This window comes from Anopheles merus, chromosome 2L (assembly GCF_017562075.2).
Source record: "Anopheles merus strain MAF chromosome 2L, AmerM5.1, whole genome shotgun sequence".
NCBI lineage: Eukaryota > Metazoa > Arthropoda > Insecta > Diptera > Culicidae > Anopheles > Anopheles merus.
The window spans coordinates 35,697,541-35,720,230 of record NC_054083.1 but is presented as its reverse complement, the minus strand read 5'-3'; the positions used below and the strand labels follow the sequence as shown (position 1 = coordinate 35,720,230).

Genomic DNA, 22,690 nt, shown 5'->3' with positions numbered 1-22,690 from the left:
TTCCACCTTTAGAATAAGAATAACAAAAGTCCTTAATACAGGGTTTCCCACGATTTATTGGTTGGTTCCCATCAATTTTTGGTGGATTTCCATATTTTTTTGGCCGTTTCCCAGAAACTTTGAGTCCAATTGTATTGATATCCAATCAGAAAATACCAATAAATTGTGGAAACGAACCAAAAATCTAATGGGATACGATCAAAAAATCGTGGGAACGCACCAAAAAAATCATGGGAACTGACCAATAAATCGTGAGAAACCCTGTATCCGAGTAACCCTCAAGCTTAATATCACTAGCCAAGTATTTTGGGGCTTATCACAATAGATAGCAAGGAATAACACATTTTGAAGCAATTTTCCCTGTGTCCTTTCAGTACAGGGAGCACCAAAACATACCTTTGTTTCGCCCGCTGGTTCAACCACAGCAGCTTCCACGACCACCACCAGCTCGCCACCGCTCTTCTCCTCCTCCTTCGGCCCTTCATCCATCAGTGGCAGACGATGGATCCACTGGTTGGTTCTTTGGACGTTCTGCTGTCCGGCGGGTAGTAAAGATTCGTTCACATCACCTTCCAACACGCCAGTCGCCTTTTCTCCATCTCCCACATCGAATGCTGCATCCTTAACAATCGAAGGCTGCTGCTGCTGCTGCTGTTGCTGCCCGGTCGTGCGACGACGGATGGTGTAAAATCGAAACCTTCGCCTACTGCCCGACCGTCCACCAAACGGCGGTGGCTCTTCGCTGCCTTCACGGCGCCTGCTGGCCGATGGAAGGAAAAACGATCGCACACGCTGGAGACGACTCCCGGGAGACACGGTCGCTTGCTCCACCGTCGATTGACCGCCATCGCGGGGAGTAGGTGGAGCAGGGTTATGGTCCCTTGATTCGATTAAATTGTAATTCTTCGACGAACCGCCGTCACCGTCGCCACCACTACTACCGGGCGACTTCTCAATACCGAGCAGCGCACCAAGCCGATTCCCCATTCCCGATTGCCAGGGTCCCGTGGTCCCGTGAGCGGATGGTGGTGGATTTTCAATTTAATCACTTCAGGGACCTGCCGAAACGGTCCAACGCAGAGCGGTAGTAAAATAGAGGTTGCTGCCTTCCGGGTATAGGGCTGCCTCGTTCTCTTCGGCAGAACACTTCAATTTCAAACACTTACACACGGGCGTGTGACGGTTATGCACAAAGGTAGAGCGTCAACGTCCCAATGAAAGGTTCGTTGGCAACTCTTTTTAAATCTCAACTCCAACGACAATGCTCATCATGATTACTGCCACAAAACTGCTGCTGCCAGGGCTGACTAAAACTGTTGAGCTATCATACCACCAATCTAATTCTCCTTTCCCGTATCAGTTTATCTAATAATCGATACTTTCACCCACCCGACGGACTCCCCAGTCACGACCAGATACTCCATTTTCACAGTGAAGCAGCTCTGTGCGGAAAACCCTTGCAACAAAACCCGCAACCACCCCCGCATCCTTCCGTTGGTGGGTTAACGAGAAAAACCGAAACGATCGTGATTAGATAGCCCCGAGGAAGACCAGACCGACCGCGCACAATTCGCAACCCAAAACCGTGCGCTTTCGGAAGCAAACATTTGCCAAAAACTTATCCCGAAGGACTCAACTTAAAAACAAACATCGACGCCCAGGGGAGGGGAGGAGATGGCAAAACGGGGAACGGGTGTGTCAGATGTCAGGGAAACGCTCATGCATCGCTTGCCGTTAGCTTGAGAGACGCACACATACCGCGCCATAGCAAACATGCTCAAGGGTTTATGTGTCGTCTAGCTGGCAGTAATCCGATCCGAGCTTTCCCCTTCAATGAGAGACGCAGTGGCAGCATGAAGCATCCGTGTGTACTACACCCAAGAACGGCTCGAATGTGGGCAACACGCCATGGCTGCACCGTGCTGTTGAAAGAATTAATTTCGCATCGATTTCATAGTCGAGCGGCGATAGCGTAAAACTGGCGGCGCTGTTCGCCGGGAGGGAAGCAACAGATACGATAAGATAACGAGGTGCATGCAGCAGACTGCTTCAGCCATTTCTTTCTGTCTTTGCTCGTATGTTGACACACACACACACCCACCATGCACATTTCGTACAAAGTCGTAACAAAGCGTCACAATACGTCACCGTACCGGGTTTTAAGGTCGGCATTGGGGTGTTTAGAGATTTGCTAGCAAAGGCTTGGGCTTTGCTGTGCGCGGTGGTCAAGGGTGAGCCATCTTGACGTGATTAGTTGTCCAATAAAACGTGCCACCGCCTTCGCACAGGTTACATACATCACTCAGCAGGCTAGAGCTGTAATCGACACATAGACTTCACTTAGCCTCGAACTCCCCCATTCCGGCTTTGTGGTGGTTGAATCTGGAAATCAATAATCCTTTCTTATCGGCGCAACAGCATTGGCAGCGTTCGTGGCGTCTATAGGCTACCTTGGTACAGGTGGTCGTTGTTACACGTTTATCGTAGAAATGGTCTTTGCTAAAAACAACTCTAAACTTACTCTCCACAGGAAATCTAATGTATCGACGGGCATTCTTCTAGTTCGACTCATAACACGAACAAATCATGCCCAATGTGGTTATCATGGCCAATGTTCATCAGAGCACATGCTTAGGCAGCGCTCTGTCAGCCATCAAACAATACACAGTTACGAGCATAAATAAAGGTTGGAGGTTAGACACCAAAGAATAAACAAATGAAGAATCGAAGTAATCAGTTCCTATTAGTATTTTCCTTTCTATACCCATACATTCACTTTAAACTTTGTAAGCTGTCATGAACTATTTTTTCAATGTTTAAGTTGATTCCGAATCTTCTTTATTGAACTAAATTGAAGTCTCTCTCCAGAACCTCCATATTAAACAGACATCCATGTTATGAAATATGCAGAATGTTACAGGGTTTTCCAGGGGTTCTCATAGTTGTGGGACACTTCCTTGTCGTTTTCTTATGGAAAGTAAACTTCATATGATGGAAATTGGACCCTATGCCACCCTTTTTGGAGACGCTACTTGGAAATTCCTAGTAGATTTGTCCAACAAGGGTGCTATAGAATCCAAATCCTATTACATTAAGTTCATTTCGCGTAAGAAGCAGTCAATAAAGTGTCCCACAGCTATGAGAACTCCTGAAAAACCCTGTAAGATTATGTTTAGAGTAGCTGTTTACTGTTTGTGCAACGGGACAATAGATATTTGGCAGACAACACATATTTTTCAATACACATGCTGGCTAGAGTGATAGTTTGTAGTGGTAGAAGGAGAAAACATGTTGATATTGTTGTCGCATCTCATCATCATGTCCTTAAAACGATCTAATATCCGCAAATCATATTAAATTCGCATAACATCATTGGAGGTATGCTGATGCATTGAATGACAGTTCCACAAGATGACAGATGACAGAGCAGATAACAGAGTATAAGTTTATTTGCATGTCTTGTTTGATGGTCTAACAGGGTAATGCTTTAGAGTGTGCTAAAGCTTATATGAACGATCTCCAAATAAACCCTTCACTCGCGCCACAAACAGCTCTTATCACAATTACCTATTCACTATTTTTATTACCAAAATTCCTACAAAAACTCAATCTTACCTCTTTAGCAAACAAATGGCACAAAAGGACATCAAATGGTAATGTGTTCCTCTTTCCAATTCCAATCAAAGCCTTTAAAACTCGCCCATGTGACAATAACGACAGTAATCCTTTAATATGCTTGCAAAAAAAAATCCCCAAAATAGCTCAATTATCACACATTCCCTGCATCATATAACGCCATCAGCCGTAATAATCCAACACACTAGGGCATTTAAACTCATTTCCCACCCGCTGCCACAACTACTGCCAAAATATAATTGATCTGGCAAAGGGTGTCACTATCCTGGCTGCATATGAGCGGCAACATCTTTCACACGTCATCACGGCAGTAAGTGCGATCGTCCGGGAGTGCGGGGATTATATCGTCAGTGGAATGACCACCTGCCACCACCTCGTTCGCTCTCCCAACTTCCCCAAAAACAGTTTTTCCACTGGGTGGGACCATTGGCTCTCCCCAGCCGGCTCCAAAGTTCGAAATTGGATTGATTATCCATCGTTAACTTTTCAACCCCATCCCCCACCCGCTGGGACGCTGCACATTTTAATGGCAAACACCGCGCCTGCTCCCTTGGGCACAGAACCACAGTCTCCTCTTCGTGCCACAGTAGCAGCCCACCGGTTGGACTCCCAACGCGGTAGAAAATATGATACATTTTTAATACCACCCCAACGCTACACGCTTCGTCGCTGTGAACCTTAATTACCTTAATTGTTACCCGCCGAGGCAACGGGCAACCAGCAACATCCCCAGCAGCTCTGGTCAACGTTTCATCGTCATCATCATCTTCTTTTTTGAGAAGTAGCAAATTAATTTTTAATAACAATTTCCCGGAAATGTATGCGCATTTGGCGTTTTCTTTTGGGAGCCTTTTTTTCCGGGAAAGAAACGCGAGCAAATGTAGTAAGGCAAAACACCCTTTTTGGCACACACTAACAAACACATCCTTCTGCGGTGGCTTCCATTTGGAAGCTCGAAAAATGAATGCAAGCTTCGAGCGAACACCCGAAACGACAGCCACAATGTTTCGTGCTCCCGTCGTGTGTGCCGGTTTGCATTTCCCGCCCTAGGAAGCGAGCAGCAGCGAGAGGAAGAGGAAACTCTGGCGCAAGACACATGATAGTTGGCCAACACCCACTGCAGGTCGCACACGTTGTTGTGGGCGAGTATGCTTTGCATTTACTAAGCTGTGTCGCTGAAGAACGTGCTTCGACAGACTGACAGGAGATGAGAGGATAGCGTTTGCGTTTGCACACGGAAGCTTTGCAACAGCGGGCAAACAGGTAAATGGCAGGTGTCGGTATGTTTGTGTGGGTTGCGTTGCGTTGGGAAAATCACCAAGCAACCTTTTGTTAGTACAACAAGGATTGGCACTGGAAGGCAGCGAACCGACTGTTGGACTGGAGCAGTGTACGAGAGAAATGCAAAAATAGGACCACACAAACAAACAAAACTCCAGCTCGAAGGGAGAAAATGCATTGAACCACTAAACAAGCAGCTGTTACCGAAGCAAACAGTGGGAAAGTTGGGAACAATGAACACGTATCGCAGTAATATGTTGTGCTCTGGTCGCTCTTTCGTTGACTTTTGAAATTAATATTCTTCGCATCAGAACTCACAAAGACTATAACTAGGAGGGTTGGTAATAATTACGTATTTTCGAAGCTTTTTTACAAATATATGAGACATACCAAATAGAATGAATAATTCCTTTTTACTAACGACACCTGAACTTGAATCTCATGACAAGCAGAAGTATATAAAATTACTGTTAAAACTGATTCCATCGAGATTTTTTTTGTCTTGTTCATTGTCCAGAATAGAACCATACCTGTTTATGGCCTGTTCAAGATCTACCCATTACCTTACATACTTATTGGTTGTGTTGATGTTGGGAACTGTCAAAAGATCTTTCAAGACTACGTACAACGTGGTCAGGCCATTGGTGCCTAACAATCTTAATTAGCTGTACGTCAATCAGCGTACAACTTGTCTGGCAATCTAGCATCTGACAACTCGACATACACAAAATCCTTCTGAACATCTTCATCTCAAACGCAACTATACTTCAAAAGAGTTTCGAGGGCAGTGCCCAAGTCTCATAGGCGTATGTGAATATGTTTACATCAATTTCTCGAATCAGAATTGGAAAATAGACCTTAATTGTGAAAAACGTTATCCTCGCGATTACATTAAATCATATTCTATACGATCCTTTGTTCTCTCGCAGACCTGTCTATGTTATTCGGGCTTATTAAATGATTTTACTCGCTTCGAGTCGAGTCTAGAAATTTAGATAGCCAGACCAACTCTCGGAGATGAAAATCGAAATATTTTACTGCAAAACTGCCAAAACATCGATTTTCAATCATTTCCCGCTTGGGTTTTGATGCCGAGAAGGACGGACGTAGATGTTTTCATGGATGAAACTCGCCTATTGGACACAATTCTTTGGAAATCTCGAAACCGCAATTAGAAGCCGTATAGTTTAGTTCCAACGTAGACCTGATTATCTTAGCAATATTCAACTCGATGTCGAGACATCTCGATTGCAAGAATAGAATAAGCCTGATTGTGTTATTCGAATCGATTTCTGTGTTATTCTTCTGCAAAATTTACATTTGCTCTCTTCACACAAATTGAAAGGATCTTAAAAACTACTCAAAGTATGAACAAACTCCAGTAAAACACAATTTTAAATTATTCAAAAGGATGCACTGGGCTGCAAAGACATTCATACGAGCTCTTAGTAGCACACACTAACTCTCATACCTTATTATAGACCGTTTGCATTGGACCATCTAGTGACCCATCGTGCGACGCCCACGAAGAAATCCGGCCAGATCCGGTCAAGGTGGGAAGATTTTCAATTTCCCTCCGTAACAGCCTCCCCGAACCGTCCCACCGCGGCTGATTGTTTGCCAGCACACACACACCCGACACAGCAGCCCCACCAGCCATTATTGTTCAGGGCGGGACGTCCCACAGCACCCACGGCAAAATGTACACTACGAAACGTTCGCCAGACCAGAGAAAGTACACATTCGTACACCCTGTTGCACTGCACGCTGAATGGGACATGCTGGTACCGCTGGCAAAGCAAAGCGGGCAAACACAACATATGCCTTTTGCTTGCTCACTACCGAGCGTTTGGCGAAATTGGGACGAGACGAGAAAAGTACGAACGAATCAACCTTACTCTATCCGGAACCTTCTGCCGAAACCGAAAATAGACGACCCAAAAGCTGATGGGACGGGAGAAAAGTTGAATCCGATTTGCTTCACCTTCACCCGCCAGAGAAGATCAGAGATACGAAAAGGATTACTCCACCGCTCTGGTGGGCACGCTGCAGATAGACAGAAGGCAGAGCAGACACAGCTTATCCTGCATTTAAGCCGTTTACATTAATCATGCTCTGGGAGATTCTATTTAGCTTTTATTTGCAATGTTTCAATAGCTCCGGGCTAAGTGGATCTTGTGTAATCTAGCAGTGTTGTGCCTTTTTTCCATACAAACATGCTATACATTGCATTTCTATTCAATTTGGCAAGAAAATGATTGCAAACAGCTTTTACGTGCTACGATTAAAGCAAGTCTTTATGTTACCGAACTAAAAACTTCTAATCGTCTCTGGCTGTTACTACTATCGTGCCCTGTCGAAACAGCCACATTTATGCTGCACTAAAAATAAAGCTTAAACCTTCGACGCTATACACATCAAGCCGGGTGCTTAAGTGAGCACGCTTATCAGCGCCCGATTGTTACACGATAGACGAGAATGGGCCATAAAACCCAAGAACCAAGATTCGCCGTGTTCGCGGTGAAATGTCGCCAGCAAGTCGTAACACGTCATCGTTCCCATCGGTGCGGCACGGTGGCCGCATCTCGTCGGTTGCGATTCCACCGCAAGCTTCTCCAACTCACAACAGCAGTTTGTTCAGCAAATTGTCTCTCACACAATACAGACACACGACACAGACATCAACGCAAAGCTTGATGATCTCATCAGGCACGGGGAGTCCTTTCGGAAAGGATAGTTTAAAAATATAGAACGGGCATTGCTTTTTCGTGCTGTTACGTGGCACGACGAAAAGAGTATCATTATTCTATACTTCTCCACCCAAGGTTTCACAAAGCGTGCTAAGTAGCTAACTGTTTGTTCTACACGCAACCTTTGTTCTTCGCTTCCGGTACTACCATGCTAAAACTTAAATTATGCAGAACGTTCACATGGTAGGTGCATTAGCACTAGAATGGCAGGTGACAATTGCCCAACTACAAGAAGATGTCGCTACCATTTGAAGATTTACTTTAAAGCATTTACAGATTTGATTAAATTTATAAAGGTGAGAAATGTTTCTCCACTCAGGTTCGTCGTCTGGCTATCAATTAGCGCGATCGTGTGGTATTAGTTATGCCATCTAGAGACTTTCATTTGTCTAGTCAGATGGAAATAAACAAACAATCAAGGTGTTTATATGGAAGGTAGATGCGGGTGTTACGAAGTAGCTTTTAGATTGCAACAACATGTTTTACTAATTTTGTATCGATTTTTATGACTCTAGTCTGAATGGCGGAATTAGGAATTAAAGGGTTAAATCGGTTAGTAAAAATATAATTATTTCGTTCAGGTATATTTCCAAAAAATGATAAAAGATGATACGTTAGGGACTATTACTGTTGATAACGTGGCTACAAGTATTCTATTAGAGGCAAATGCTTAGCAATTGTGGCAAGAATTGGTGTCTGAATCCTCCAAAATTGACATCTTCCTGGTAAAGTTCAGCAACAATGACTTCAATAAGATAATCAGAATAATGAATCTTTGAATTTACGATTATAGCTCTCAATTTGAACAACAGCTTTGTACGTCGTTTTAGTCAAACTAAACAGCTTTTTTAAAAACATTCAATAGAATTCAAACAATATCAAAAAAGAAAATGAGATCAAACGGATCCACCAAATTGTGGGTCTGTAAAAATAAATGAAATTCACGAAGAATTTGATTAAATCATCATCCAGAGTAAAACATGGTTTGCCCCACAGGGAATTCTTGGTCTCAATCTCTCTGGTCGAAACCAAAGCACAGTTCCGGTATCATATTCACCCCGTTCGTATCACATTACTGTTGCACTTGATCAAACATTTTCCACTTTTGCTTACTTCCAAGGCGACGACAGCGGCGGCGGCATGCAACCTTTCCGTTCTGTGTCTCGTCTGTGCACCGTAACGACGACATCGCGCAAAAATTGCAATCTTGATACCACCCACAGCTCCCGCCTGTATGATTAGTTTGCGAAGCGTTGTGTGCACCCCTTGTACAAATATCTTGCTCTCCATCTTGCTTTTCCCCCGCCTGCTGCTCGACGAAAAGCAGATCCCACGGTGCTGATATAAAGCAACGATACTGCTTCGGCGGCTTCGGAAAATACATGCCTTTCTCCCCCCCACCGAGCAAAACTCCCAGATGCTAGCGACGAAGGTCACATTTCGTGTAGCGTGCATCATGTTGTTGAAACTTTTGCCACCAAACCTTTCATACAAAACGAACGATCTGCTGTCCAAACATTTTCGTCTTTCTTGAGAAGAGGTAATAAATGTACCCCTTTTTTGTGAACAACTAATTCACACATTTCGGCACAAGGCATTCGCAACGGCGCGCCACTCTGGGTCACGCCGCCAAGCTGGCCTGCTGAGAACCGTGTGATCGATCACGACAAACACAGACCCAGACAGTCGATGATAATCGTGCCCGTAAGACCTTCCTTCCTTTTGATCAGGTCCAGCCGTACCGATCTGTGCTCGCCAACAATAATTCCGATCACCAATAATCGCGCCCCAACATCTCAGCATGTGTGTGTGTGTGAGTTGTTTTCCAATACTTTTTTTCAGATTTGCATATCTCTGCTCCTCCGCCACCGTTTGATTTGTACAATTACATGCACAAAACGTTGCGCCGACGGGGTAAACAGCGCTTCCTGTGCTGTTGTTTTGTTTGGTTCCGCCGTCCGCGGTCACTTGGTCAGCGCACCCCCTCCATCGAGGTAGCCGTTGTCAAGGGGGTGGTGCACAACACACGCACACAAACACACACACGCATGCTGTCGTCGCTGCTAGGCGACGTTTGTGCGCGCGCAAGGTCAACTACGACGGGGAGATGGTGCTGGTGGGGTTGAGATTGGGGCTCAGCCGATTGGACAGTATAGGGACACGACGTACATCAGAGCAGGCGGGCGCAGTAGCAGCAGCATCATCCATCATTGAGCGCGCACAACCTGGAGCTACTACTTGATCACCGTGAGATTTAGCAGACGGCGGAACCTGGCGTTGAGGTGGGGAGCGATAAACTCGTTGCGATTTTGTTGTTCTACGCTGTGATTGCGAATGATAAATAAAAGCACAGACAAAACAAAAAACCAGGGGATATGCATGGGACCAGACCAATCCGGTGCAGTTTCTAGAACATATGGCAGTTTTGTTTCACATTTCGGGAAAGCTTAATAAATTCCTAATAGTTTACAAAAGGGATCAAAAATACACGATCAGGAGAAACAGACAGCTTGGAATTGTTATTTGACTGATGCTTGTAAACATACTAAACACAAAGATGTTCTAACGTTGATTATATATTACTATAATGTAATCGTTATCGAGCTGGAAGCTTGTTAGCTATTTTCATTTGATCTTTAATCCTTTTTTGGAAAATTCCATTCTTATCATATTGTTATCGACAGCAACAACAACAAAAAGACAGCTGTGGAAAAACATCTCACGAGCATTGAATAATACTGTTTACTCTGGAAACTGGCTCGAAAAAGAGTGTAAGCTGTGAGAATTCGACATTTCCATCGCCTTTGATCATATTACTTAACCAAAGGTTTAAATTTTCTTTAAAACCACACACAATTACTCGCCTATTGGGCCATGCATAACTCTATCTGGTAAGAGTTCTAGCTCTTTGTGGCTTTTGCTTTTCCCATGCGAAAGGATAGTCAGTGCTGCACACAGGGAAACTAGTCCGGATGGAAAAACAAAGTTAACGGCAGGCCTTTGTGTATGGGGATAACTAAGTCATTTTCTATTGCTAGATGCTTAAACCGGTAGAAGTAATATCAAACAGTATATATTGTAGGCAAAATGTAGAAGCAAAATGTAAATGCTTTCTGGAAAATTGTATATAAGTAAGGGCGATAGGAAACCAGCACGAGGATGTAGATTTAAATGATTCTCATTCAGACTTTTGCTAGCTTCTGGGACAGAAATCCGATATAACAGAGTTCAATATTAAAAAAAACATCTAGTTTGATGCAATTACACGGATTTGTTCTAAGGACATTCCATTCTCTTTGGACATAATATACGGCACAAATGTATATTGAACATTCAGGATGAGATCATGGAATATGGCCCACCTAACAATGCTAAAAATCATCCAAATACGAATTATTGAGGCATGAAAACCCCCGGTAAAAATGTCATTTAAATTTAATATCGATTTGATATTAAATTTGTAAATTAAATCGATTTGAAGCCTTTGTCCTTTGAACGGCAAAAATGCATTAAAAGGAATGTGGCTTAGTGTTGTGTTGTGAATGTGGCTTAGTATGCTTCAATATACCAGTAAAAAAAGCTCCTGGAAATTGCAAATTTTCACAGAAAAATGATTATGATTATCCTCAACCGACAGCCGACAGTTAGTAGACATTTCTGACTTTTAAATATTAAATTGGCCATATCAGTCACATTGCTGTAAAAAGCGTCGCACTCACCCGCTCCAGCTTCTGGAAGTACTGCCGCAGAAAGACGATCGGGTTCTCGGGCCGGGACACGCACAGCTGCACGATGCAGTCCTTCAGCAACCGCTGGATGCAGTGCGTCTGGATGTACGATTCACATTCCCGCAGGTGCTGCTCTTCCTCCTGTGCGTTCGACATGATGTGGCGGTGCGTTACCGGAAGCTGTCTTTGTTTACAGCTGCTGCAGCGAGCTCTTCTAACTGCGTTTTCCGCTTCCAACAACTCAATCACACAAACAGCACGCGCACTGCTGCTGCTGCTGCCGCTGCACGCAAGGTAAAATAATCAATCGCACGCGAAATTGTTCAGTGTAACCCGCTACTACGTTGGATTGATCACAGACACGGCCAAAATGGTTCAGCCCAAATGTTTCCCCCTTTGGATCTTGTACGCTTGGTCTGGAGGGGCCTGTGTCTGTTTGCTGCAATTTTCCGAATCACGTACACACTACTGCCTTCGGTTGCTCTCCAGCCGTTGGGAGGCTCGCTCGGGCGATGGTTGCTGTGTGACGCGCTGTTAACCGAACTCCCCCTCGCTTGGCACGGTGGACAGCTGTGTTAGCTGCGAAGGAGGCTGCGACGGCCGCACCTTTTTCGATTACGTAGTGTACACAGCTCAATATCTGCGGTCTGCAAAATCACAGACCGCTGTCCACCGTCGTCTGTTGACGTATCGGGGCAAGTGCTTGGGGTGCTGAAAAATTGAGGACACTTGGTTTGTTGGTAAGTGGAGGGGATGCTTTTGACGCTGCTACGCTACACCGATGGAGCTGTCTTTGCTCCGGGATAGATGAAACCGTGAAACTCGCCTTTACGGCACCAACGTTTTAGGACGATGGCAATAGGAAAGATCCGTCCTACAGTCCGCAACTCCGTCGTAGAGTTCGCCCTAGCTCACTTGATTTGTGGAACGAGGCGCAACGTTGCACTTTCTCACGGGGTAGCCTGCTGCTGCTGCTGCTGTTGCACACAAACACACGGAACTTGCAGTTGGCTGTGAGGCTGTTGGTACTGAACTTTGCACTAACTACTGGGCGGGGACCGGATCTATTAGACGTGGGGAAGAAGGGAGAGTTGCTAACTATGCAGCCAGATAGCAAAACAATCGCACCCGATTCCTGCAAACACCGTCGAACAACATACACGGGATCGCTGCGAACTAATGTTGTTTTTTTTGCTCTTCTTGTCGTATGTGTGTGCTCGTTTTTCGCTGTTTGACAGTTCCGTGCCGCACCGCTGGACGATCCAACGGTCATCGACGACGGCAGCTGGAATGACATTTGTTTTGGAGAAGTTTTTGTAAACATCGTAATTTCTTGCCAAAGTTGCTCATTTAAATTGAAATATTATACAGGAAATGTAAAAATAGTTTGTAACCGATGTTTAACTTTTACGTGAAATTGCTAAATATTTTTATTTCAATTTCGGCACACAAAACATCGCCTCAAACACATCGCGAATGTAAACATCGCACGGTTTCTGCAGCGTGTAGTTCCAACTGTTCCCGCCAGATGACACCATTAGAGGCATATTTTTCCACTTGAGCATTAACTAAGAATTTCAAACAAAAGAGCCTAGCAAGAATTTCAAATAAACATTCAAATAAACACAACGTTTCCCACAAACACAGTCGATGGTGAACCGTTCTGGCAAACTTCTACCAGAAATAGTTTTATTCCCCATCTTCGTTTGTGCCACGCTCCCCATCACCCGGCGTGTTAGCCAAAATAACACCAAGATCATCCACAATCTCATCCTCCTCGAGCAAAAACTTAAGCTGCCGCACCATCGGCTTCCTGTGCTGCTCCGGAGTCGGAGTCTCATTCACCCGACTGCGCAGCTTCCATCGTGCGGTCTGCGTCATCGCGCCACCACCATCGGCACATCCGCCTACCTCCATCGTCGCGTACTCATGCTCGATCGCTTTCCGCTCATGCTCCAGGGCCGCAATCGCGTTTGCGACCAGCTCGGCCACCTTCTCCTCGTACTCCACCTCCGAGGCCGCATGCTCCATCATACAGTCTCGCTCGATGGCGGCCAGCGCCCGGTCCCGTTCGATCTCGTTCTGCTGCAATCGATCGTCCAGCTCGTCCTGGAGGCGCTTCTCCACCTTCAAGTACTCGGGATGCGTACCCTGCCGCAACTGCTCCAGCTCCAGCAACAGCCTGGCCCGCTCCTCCCAATAGCGCTGCTCATAAAGGAGACGCTGCGTTCGTGTGCCCGATCCAGGCGATAACTCACTTCCAGTCGCACTTGCCGTTTCTTCGTCACTTTCGACAACGTTTGGTGGATTCTGCTCCATGTCGGACCAGTCCGCGACAGGCGAAACAGGGATATCTTCAGTTCTCAAGCTTTACTACTTTTTGCGTGTTTTGCTTACGACCGATGGATCCGAAATGGAACAAAGCAGTCGGCGATGGATTGTTGGCCCCAATTCGAAGAATTCAAACGTCCTGAAGCCCCCATTGTTCCCAGCGTCTACTGAGATTAGCGGGAAACCTTTGACAGCTCGTTTGCAGTTTGCCATTTCAAACTGACGGTTGCACGAGCAACGTTGAGAGTTTAATTTGGATAATAAGTTTGGAATTCAGCACATTTATCAACAACAAAACACAGTCACAAGAAGGAAAAGTTGTATTTTTAAAAAAGATAAACATCAACAAGACGAAAAGCCATGCAGCAGAAGAAAAAGCGTGGCCAAAGATGCAGTACCAAATGAGACAAGCTACACAAACTGTTGCACCGTTTGCTTCAAATCTGGAATCGGGACACGAACGATGACTTCTTCACCTCATCCGCATACAGGATGTAGAACTGGATGTAAATTACCAAATAGGTCGTGATTGCTCCAATCATCTGCGTAATGGAAACGGGACGGAAACAGTGAAATTGTGAAACCGAGGAAGTAGATTGTCCCTTGGCAACGAAGCCGCCAACTACCTACCCCACACAGCATGTTGCAATCGATCTGGAAAAAGCCCATCGCTGAGAACTTGAACACCTTGTTGGGCGCTTGGAACGGAACCGTCAGTTTGATGACTTCCTAATGGAGCAGCCAAAACATTAATTATTAATATGAATTCCCTCCCCCTTCTCCAGACTAACGACCTACCTCCGACGACATGTACCGCGAGCCACGCAGCTGCAGGTCCGCCAGCAGATCGTTCGCGTGCTTCGTCTTGTTCGAAATCTTCTCGCACAGCAGCACGATTGTCAGCAGCACGCCGAGATTGATCGAGATCGTATTCAGGCACACCATCAGCGACCAGATCGTAAACCCGTTCTCGCCCGTAAACCAGTACAGTATCGTGTAGCTGTAGTACAGCTGGATCGTCGTCACGATGAAGATCGACGTAAAGGTCAGCAGAAACAGCAGCCCAAAGTACCGATCGAGCAGCTTGCAGATGTCGTACAGATCATTATACCGGTACAGCACCTTCGGCAGCTGCAGATGCTTCAGGTTCGCCGCATCAATGCCACACCCGTGCACCTCGATCACGTGCAGGCTGATCTTCTTCGGATCATTCGCCGGCAGGTTTCCGGTCAGCCGGCTCGACCGCTCTAACCGCTTCCTGCCCGCCACCGGGTGCTGTTCCTCCTCGAGCAGCTGATTAAGCTTCCGAAAGCGCGCATTAATGTACAGCAGCAGCAGCACGACCTGCGTCACCGCAATCACATTCACAAACTGCGGCAGTATCGTAATGATCCAGTAGTCCACCCGGATAAACCCCCGGAAAACGGTCACGTAGCAGTCAAAGGCGGTCGCCAGCAGCAGCACCGTCACCGTACCGACCACGATGCCAATGTTCCACCGTGCCATCTGCCGGCAGTTGCTCGGGATCGCGTCCTGCTGCAGATCCTGCTCGAGTTTGCGCAACGCGCGCGTCACCTCGGCAAAGTTGCGCAACCGGAAGGCGGGCATCAGCAGGATCGCCGTCAGCATGATCGCGTTCGTGATGAGCTGAAAGTAGTTGGAGATGCGCGAGATGCGATCGTTCGCGTGGTTGCTGGTCGCGATCGACGACACCATGGCGGTCCAGTAGAGCGTCACGAAACCGCCCACCGCGCAGCAGAACGGTTTCGACAGCCGAACGCGGCACGTGTTCAGCTCGAACGGTGCCAAACCGAGCAGCCGGTAGAACTTGACGTTCATCTCGATGATCGAGATAATAGAGTCGAGGGACACTTTGTTCTTCATGCCACTGTTTTCCACTGTGCAGCACTTTGATTCGTCACGCCACTTGTAAGGGGTTCCGGTAGCTTCGACATCCTTTTATACCGGACAGTAGTGGCGCTCACAGCCGGTAAAGATTGCTTAACCATCTAAATGGTGGGAACTGGAGCAAGTGGTAAGTGAATTGGATGCATTAAACGGCATAAATAAATCATCGAACCTTTCGGATTTAATCGATTCCATTCGGCATTCGGCACACAAAAGACGCACGTTGAATTGTTCTTGTTTAATTTTCGAGCTAAAATGCACCCATCCTAGTGCTGGGTGGAACGATTTCTCCCCTTCTCTCTCTCTCTCTCATTTAGTTAACGATTGCAAACGACCCTAGCTCACGCTGTCCACGCTTTCGGGACGCAAGAGAAAGACGCTAAACACGACAGTCAGATGTGTGGATATATCCTACACAAACCTACACAAACACTGACCACTCACTTTCGGTTCTGACTTTAACACACACATTACTTTTTACTATAACATTATCTCAATTGCACGCGTGCCGCATTAAAATCTGGACTCTGGCTTTCGCTACTTCCTATTAGAAAAATAAACTATGCTTATATCAGTTCTCGCTAACGCGGCCTGTGGTACACGTGCGCAGCAAGCAGGCAACGTGCCCGATTAGGGCGAAAGGCCGCAGTGTCGCACCAACAACCCACCTACCTGTACCACTATCCTACAAAACACTACCGATCAACGGATCGTGCGTTAATGTGTATTGTTTTAAACGTTTCTTTTTTTGCGTCTGTTTTTATATACTTTTCTTCATCTGTTTTAACCCTGTATACTGTTTATCGTGTGCAGATGTTTAGCTGCATTAATCATAGAGATGTGCTCTTAGCGCTTTTGCCTACCCTTCCTTTTACAAGTATCGAGCAACGATAGTATATAACGACTAATAGTTCCACACAATACCACTAAACGACTACGAACACCTGGCTGGCTGGTGTTGGAACGTTTCGAACGAGAAATCTTGCACGCGTGAGAATCAGGTAGGATCTTTTTTATATTGTTTTTTTTAAGGAGGGAAAGTACCATTTTCCCATTTATAATTTCGTGCCTATTTTGCATCAGGTATAATAGGGGGAGTCTTACGTTTGTGAGTATCTTTCACGGTTTTATGGCGGAGAATCAAATACAAACAAAAAAGGTCAACCCGGGGCCGACGGTGCACCCCCGGTTGCGTCATAAAATAAAGAACAATCACATATTGCACATAATTTAAAAATAAAATTGTAAAAAAAAACAAGCTATTACAGTATTGGCTACACCTTCCTTCGGGGAAAATAAAATAATCGGTATAGGAGGAAATGCATTACGGAGAGGCCGCGCAGGAGATTGGGCAAACTTTAAAACACTTTTACTTAATTTTAATTTTGTGAAGTTTCAGCTTGAAGCCTAACATTTCACTCAACACACCGGAAAGGGCGGACAGTATGACCACCTTGACGGTGGTGTAGAGATACGGGTTTGCACTGAGACCGGAGATTTTGAACGGAGATTCCAGCTCCTGCAAGCAGAGAAGGTCAGATGATCAGAAGATCGTTTCGTACTGAGAAGAATGCGATCGCTTACCTTGAGGAGATCAGCTGCCAACTTTAACACGTTGTTCGATATCATCAGTTCTTCTTTTTTGTTTGGTTTCTGTTCAATCTATAAGTTAATGTACAAAAATTAATAAAATTGTATTTCAACTCCATCGGTGCACCCGAGCAACCGTACCTGAACGTAGAGATTAATCTGCTCCGTGATGAGCACCGAGACGCTCTTGTACTTTTTGTTAATCTTCGTACCGAGCGTCATGAAGCGGAGCAGAAACGTGCCAAAGGCACAGGACCAGGTGAGCGCCTCCAGGTTGAACTGTGAGTGCAGGTGCACCGAATCTTTCAACCATTCCACGCTCAAGAACGCCAGCAGCAGCAGCGTAATGATGAACGCGGCGGACACGATCACGTCCACCGAGTTTTGTGGGCCGCGCCGCTTCAGATACGAGCGCACACAGAGCCACGTCTTGATGTTACGCACCTTGTTGAGGCGAAAGTGTGGTATGCCCGACTTTTGGGCACGCCGCGAGGACGTTAGGTGGGAGAACAGTTTCGCGTACAGGAAGCGCTGCTTGAACGTGCGCTCCGCCACGGCGAGCAGGAAAAACACCAGAAAGGTAAGCACGAGCCGCAGCAGAAAGCCGAGCACGAGCACGAACCGCTCCCAGGTGGTTTCGCCGAACGCGAACCGCAGGATGGCGAGCAGCGAGAAGGACGCCTTCTCGAACAGGATGACGGGCATGTCGAGAAAGTTCACCTCGGTCGAGTTGGTGGAATCGACGGTCGCTTCGCACAGCCGGCAGAAGGCGGGCACGAGCGAGAGGAACACGCTGAGGACGACGCCGATGTAGACGTAGTCGCAGGATTCCGGCATGGCCTCGACCCGCTCGATGATGGCGGACGAGATGTCCAGCACGGACATTTCGGCTTTCTTTGCCTCGCGCGCCTCCCAGATGGTGCAGCTGACGCGATCGTTCGCACCGCAGGCAGGGTTGAGGATCAGGGTCGGGACGTCCTCGAGCTCGTAGTCGTCGTCGGAGTGTTCGTTCTGCGTGTCGGAATGGTCCAGCTCCGAGCTGTAGCTGCATTCTTCGCCTGCACAGGGGAAGGAAAAGTGTGTTAATTGTTGTTTGCGGCAAATCAAAGCGGTTGCGATGGGTGATAATTGTGATGAAAGGACGAGTAGGTATTAAAAATTATCAAAACTACCGGTTTTTAGCTACATTTTCTATAGCGGAAGACTAACTCGCAACTAAAAATGATCGACTAAACGGACGAAGAAAACGCAATAGTTTCGCAATCTGACGGGTGAGTTATAATGCCAAACGTTAGTAGAGAAAGCCTCGTGCATGTAAATGCAAATCGATTAGAGCTGGAATGAGCTGTATGGTGGTGTTTGGCTACCATTCGTGTTAAAATTTACATTGAAAGCAGTTACACACATCAATTACGGTGGTTAATTCAACGATTCAATGATCAACTGCTACAGCTAATTGTCCTACCGTCCACGTTCCGCCCAGCGCAATATGCTGGTTTTTTTTTGTAATTTTAAACATCACTTTATCGTAGCAGCTATTGCTTCCTTTATCGAGCAATAACCATAATGCTAAACAAAAACACCTAGCTGTATGCGTGTCTCCGCCTGTGTGTGAGTGTGCGTGAATACACCAAACATTACCTTCGGTCAGTACGGAGGGCGAATGGTGAAAGTGATGCTGATGCGGATGAAGCGTATGATGGGAATGGGCCGCCGCCGCCGGCTGCACTACGGCGGCCGCCTGATGATGACGATGATGCAGGTAAAGCAGATGGTGGTGGTGGTGGTGCGGCGACGGGGACGAACCGGCCGGAGACGGCCGTACCACCGGACCCACCATCGGCTGATGGGGGTGGTGCGCGCGAAGCGGCGGCGATGAGTGCAGCAGATGCAGGTGGGGCGGCGACGGTGAATGCAAATCGTACTCGTTGTTCTCTTCGTCCGTCTCGTCGCTGCAGCTCGTCCCCAGTCCCTTCTTTTCGTCCGGCCCCGCGTCATACAGCGCCGTCGGGGCGCGCCGTTGCAGCGGCTGCTTACTTGAGTCCTTGTTGCGCCGTTGCCGTACCAGCTCCTTCGATTCCTCCCTTCCTCCGTGCTGCGGTGTATCGTGCTGTGCCAGTTCCGACTGCGAGCCAGCTGTGTGACCCCCCTCCGTGAACTGTTTGCGCTGCGGATCAAGCACGCCATCCAGTTCCGCTATCGTCGGTGTGTTGTAGTTGGTGGTGGTGGTGGTGGTGATACTATTTTTCAGCGTATCCGTGTCCGAATCCGACTGATGGTCTTTTGCTTCCGTTTCACCGGCCGCATTCCAATCGTTCCCCCCGAATGGAGCCACCTTCCGGTAGCGATGGTGATCCTTGAGAAACACATTCCCCGCACTATCCTCACCACCCGAGCTTTTGCCGTTTAAACTCTCGAACCCATCGTCGTCTACGACCGGTTCCAGCAGCGACGACGGACCCGCGCGGGACCGTTCCGGTACGGTCGGGTCCCAGTTTACATTGCGCCGCCGCAACCCGGAGGGCAGCAGTAGCATCGGGTTCGCCTCCTGCGTATGATCGCCCGACCGACGCCCGTTCGGTGGCGAATGGTCGCTCGAGCTGTTCGTCGACGGGATGATGGTCACGCCGATCGATGTGTGTTTTTCCGTTTCGTTTGCCGTTCGATGAATGTTCGGCGCTCGATCTTCCATGCGTAGCGAGCCGTTCTCCTCACGCCTTCCTACCAGAACCTCCGGCTGCCGTTGCTGTTCGTTGTTCCCTTCCGCCAGCTGTGCCCGCTCGACTGCATCACTGCTCGTGCTGCTGCTCGTGCTACAGGCGCCCTTCTTCGGCGCTGTGCGTGCCGGCGAGCTGGTGGCCGATTTCGACCCACCCACACTGGCGAACGCTTTCTTCCGATCGCGCTCCTCCGCCGTCACTGCCCGGCCGGGCGACGATTGCGCCTGTGTTTCGGAGTGTGCTCGAACGCGCCGCTTGCGGCGGATTCGTTGTTCGCGCTGCTTCTTGCTCAACCCGGCCGGTACACCGCCGGCCGGTGTGGATAGGGACGTGCCTGTGCCAGTGCTGGCTGCGCCCGGCGTGGCCGGTGTTGCCGAACCGTGCGAGAAACACTTCTGCGACAGCTTGCCGCACGAAAACAGGGACGATCCAATGCTGTTCGAGGCGGTCGCTACGATCTGCGAGTGGATGACGCTCAGCAGCAGACTGAGGGCGAGCGGAATCAAAAAGTCCGATATGGTGACGATGTGATCGACGGTATCGGTTGGCGGTAGCTTTGCGTTAGCTTCGGCACCGTCACTCCCCGTCGCAGTGTCGGTACTCGATGGTGATGGTGGCGGTGGTGATCGGGCACAGTAGCTATAGATGCCAAGGTTCAGCATTTGCAGCAGGTAGAGCGTAAGCAGCAGCAGAAACACGCCCGGTGACGTTTGCTGTACCCACCAGCGGGCGTAAACCGGCAGCAGCAGGAAGCGCAGCGCCGCCAGATACAGCACGGTCAGGATGGAGAGTTTCGATTTCGCCTTCGGAAAGGTCGAACCACGCACCAGATCCACATCGATCAGTTCCGTTTTCAGCTTGGTGTTTTTCAGCGGCAGATGGCTGATGCCGGCCAGTATCTTCTGCTCGATCGTTTTCTCCCATTGCTGCTTGTCGTACGTGCCGATCTTCTTCTGATACCATGCGACCAGTGCATCGAGGCGCATGCTCCCCAAACGGTGCTGTGGTGGGCTGCGTTACGGTTGCACTGTTTCCGTTCCTCTTTCTCTATCTCTCTCTCTAGCTCACGTCACCAAAATGCTGCAATCGAAATGAAACAAATATCCAGAATGTTCTGCAATTAGTATTGTAGTAATTATAATATAAATACTAAATACAAAAGAAGGCTAAATAATCTTTTTTAGTGGTTTCGTTAGCACGCGCCATGTTTATCGTACAAAAACACGTAACGCTTTCTTAGCAACCGCAAACAATCGTAGCAACCATAGCGATTAGATGTTACGCAAAAGCTGACCACACGCACACATAATTTAATTTGCACAATTGTTTATATGATGCGTACAATAAAATAGATCTGATTATTTCACACTATTAATAGTTTCGCCATGCAGGAAGTGGTGCGTGGTGGAGCGCGCACTTTCTATTTGTGTTTCTATTTATAGAGAAAGGCGAAGAAAACCATCCGGAAGAACCGGCTGCAGCTGATCGGCCGAGGTCAAGCCCCGATTCTTCCGCAGCTACTTCCTTGCGTCATTAAAATGTCCCGAATTCCCTCACACTTTGTGTACACATTCTTGCATGCTTCTATTGTTACCAGGCTTGTTTTGCCATTGTCTCATCAAATTTGACCCCCTTCTCCCCGCCACTCCCAACACAAATCAATTTTTCACAAGTTTTCCACCAACAACTGTGCCGTTGCCGCAGTACTTACCTGGCGCGACTGCTCGTTTGCTTCGCAGGAAACAAGGTTCGAGTGTGGAATTTTCATCGAACGTTCACCTGCGCCCGCGGGTGTTAAGTGTAAATGGTAAGGAAACAAGGAGAAACGATCCCAAACAACACTCACTTTAGCTGGGGCACGAGAAAGTTTTTCCCCTTGCGCGAGACGGTTGTGCCAGAGTTGAAGGTCGTATTATTGTTTACATTTTCACCCTCTGACAGTGGTTTGACAGCCCGGGCTGGTGCTGTAGTGTCATTTACACCAGGCGAACACGGTGACGCGCGAGACCGATGTACGGGCAATACTCGCCAGTTGGATTTGGCGGTTTTTTTTTATTCAATTGATTTCAGTGCTGCCTAGCCCTGCAGCACAAATTTTAAAGTAAGACAAATGCATTAGGCGCTACTCTAGAATCTGTAGTATATCGTCCATCGGTTTTAACATTTTAATAGATCCTGGCTTTAAACGACTGGAAACATCCATCCAACCCAAGAACCACAAATTCACTAAACGACCACTAAACAGGTTCTAAACGACTCAAGCTACAGTGGCCGGCAAAATAAAGTGCCCACTGCTTACACGTTTACATTTTTTCCATTTTTTTACGTGAAAAATGAAGTTTTTATATCGCTTTATTTTTTGAAACATTGTTCGTGATATCAAAATCACTTTGACAAAATAAAGTGCCCACTTTATTCATTCTACAGTAGAACGTCGATTATCCGGGCAGCTCGGGGGTTGCCGGTTAATCGATTTACACGGATAATCGTCCAAGAAATGTCGAATTCATATAAAAATTATAAAATTCAATAATTTTATGAATAACTCACTTTGAATTAACCGATTAATAGTTAGTAGAATATTATTTTAATCAATAACTATAGATTTAAGAACTGTTCATGGACAAAAATGAATTTCAAAAATACTACTAGACACTTCAGAGCTGCACAAAAAACTGGTTGCCCACTTGACTATCGCTGCAAATTTTCGCCGTATTTTTCAACAGCTGTCACATTTATGCGCACG

General features: G+C 47.1%; 4 protein-coding genes across 7 annotated transcripts in view; all 4 read right to left on the bottom strand.

Annotated features, from left to right (window-relative positions):
• The window catches only part of LOC121594489 (cAMP-dependent protein kinase type I regulatory subunit), a 51,258-nt gene extending 38,646 nt beyond the window's left edge, over positions 1-12,612 (bottom strand). Inside the window, exon 1 of one of the 2 annotated variants that reach the window (XM_041917786.1) lies at positions 11,387-12,612. In XM_041917786.1, the coding sequence (XP_041773720.1) occupies positions 11,387-11,551 (165 nt within the window). In that variant the 5' untranslated portion in view covers positions 11,552-12,612. Of the gene's footprint in view, positions 1-396; positions 738-11,386 lie in introns of those variants that run through there. The other variant, XM_041917785.1, reaches the window with a different exon arrangement.
• A 472-nt stretch (positions 12,613-13,084) lies between these two features.
• LOC121592330 lies at positions 13,085-13,714 on the bottom strand. The gene has a single exon (XM_041913729.1). The coding sequence runs from the start codon at positions 13,712-13,714 to the stop codon at positions 13,085-13,087; it is 630 nt and encodes a 209-aa protein (XP_041769663.1).
• Positions 13,715-13,999: 285 nt separating this feature from the next.
• On the bottom strand, positions 14,000-16,750 carry LOC121594491 (putative gustatory receptor 2a). The gene is made up of 3 exons (XM_041917793.1): positions 14,525-16,750; positions 14,357-14,455; positions 14,000-14,268 (listed from the first exon to the last, which is right to left on the bottom strand). The coding sequence occupies exons 1-3, from the start codon at positions 15,608-15,610 to the stop codon at positions 14,164-14,166; spliced, it is 1,290 nt and encodes a 429-aa protein (XP_041773727.1). The 5' UTR covers positions 15,611-16,750; the 3' UTR covers positions 14,000-14,163.
• Positions 16,751-16,853: 103 nt separating this feature from the next.
• The window catches only part of LOC121594487 (protein phtf), a 32,081-nt gene continuing 26,244 nt past the window's right edge, over positions 16,854-22,690 (bottom strand). The window contains exons 1-5 of one of the 3 annotated variants that reach the window (XM_041917777.1): positions 21,656-21,930; positions 18,866-21,024; positions 17,366-18,282; positions 17,219-17,296; positions 16,854-17,153 (exon numbers count right to left, since the gene is read on the bottom strand). In XM_041917777.1, the coding sequence (XP_041773711.1) occupies positions 17,004-17,153; positions 17,219-17,296; positions 17,366-18,282; positions 18,866-20,930 (3,210 nt within the window). In that variant the 5' untranslated portion in view covers positions 20,931-21,024; positions 21,656-21,930 and the 3' untranslated portion in view covers positions 16,854-17,003. Of the gene's footprint in view, positions 17,154-17,218; positions 17,297-17,365; positions 18,283-18,865; positions 21,025-21,655; positions 21,931-22,690 lie in introns of those variants that run through there. The other 2 variants (XM_041917779.1, XM_041917778.1) reach the window with 2 other exon arrangements.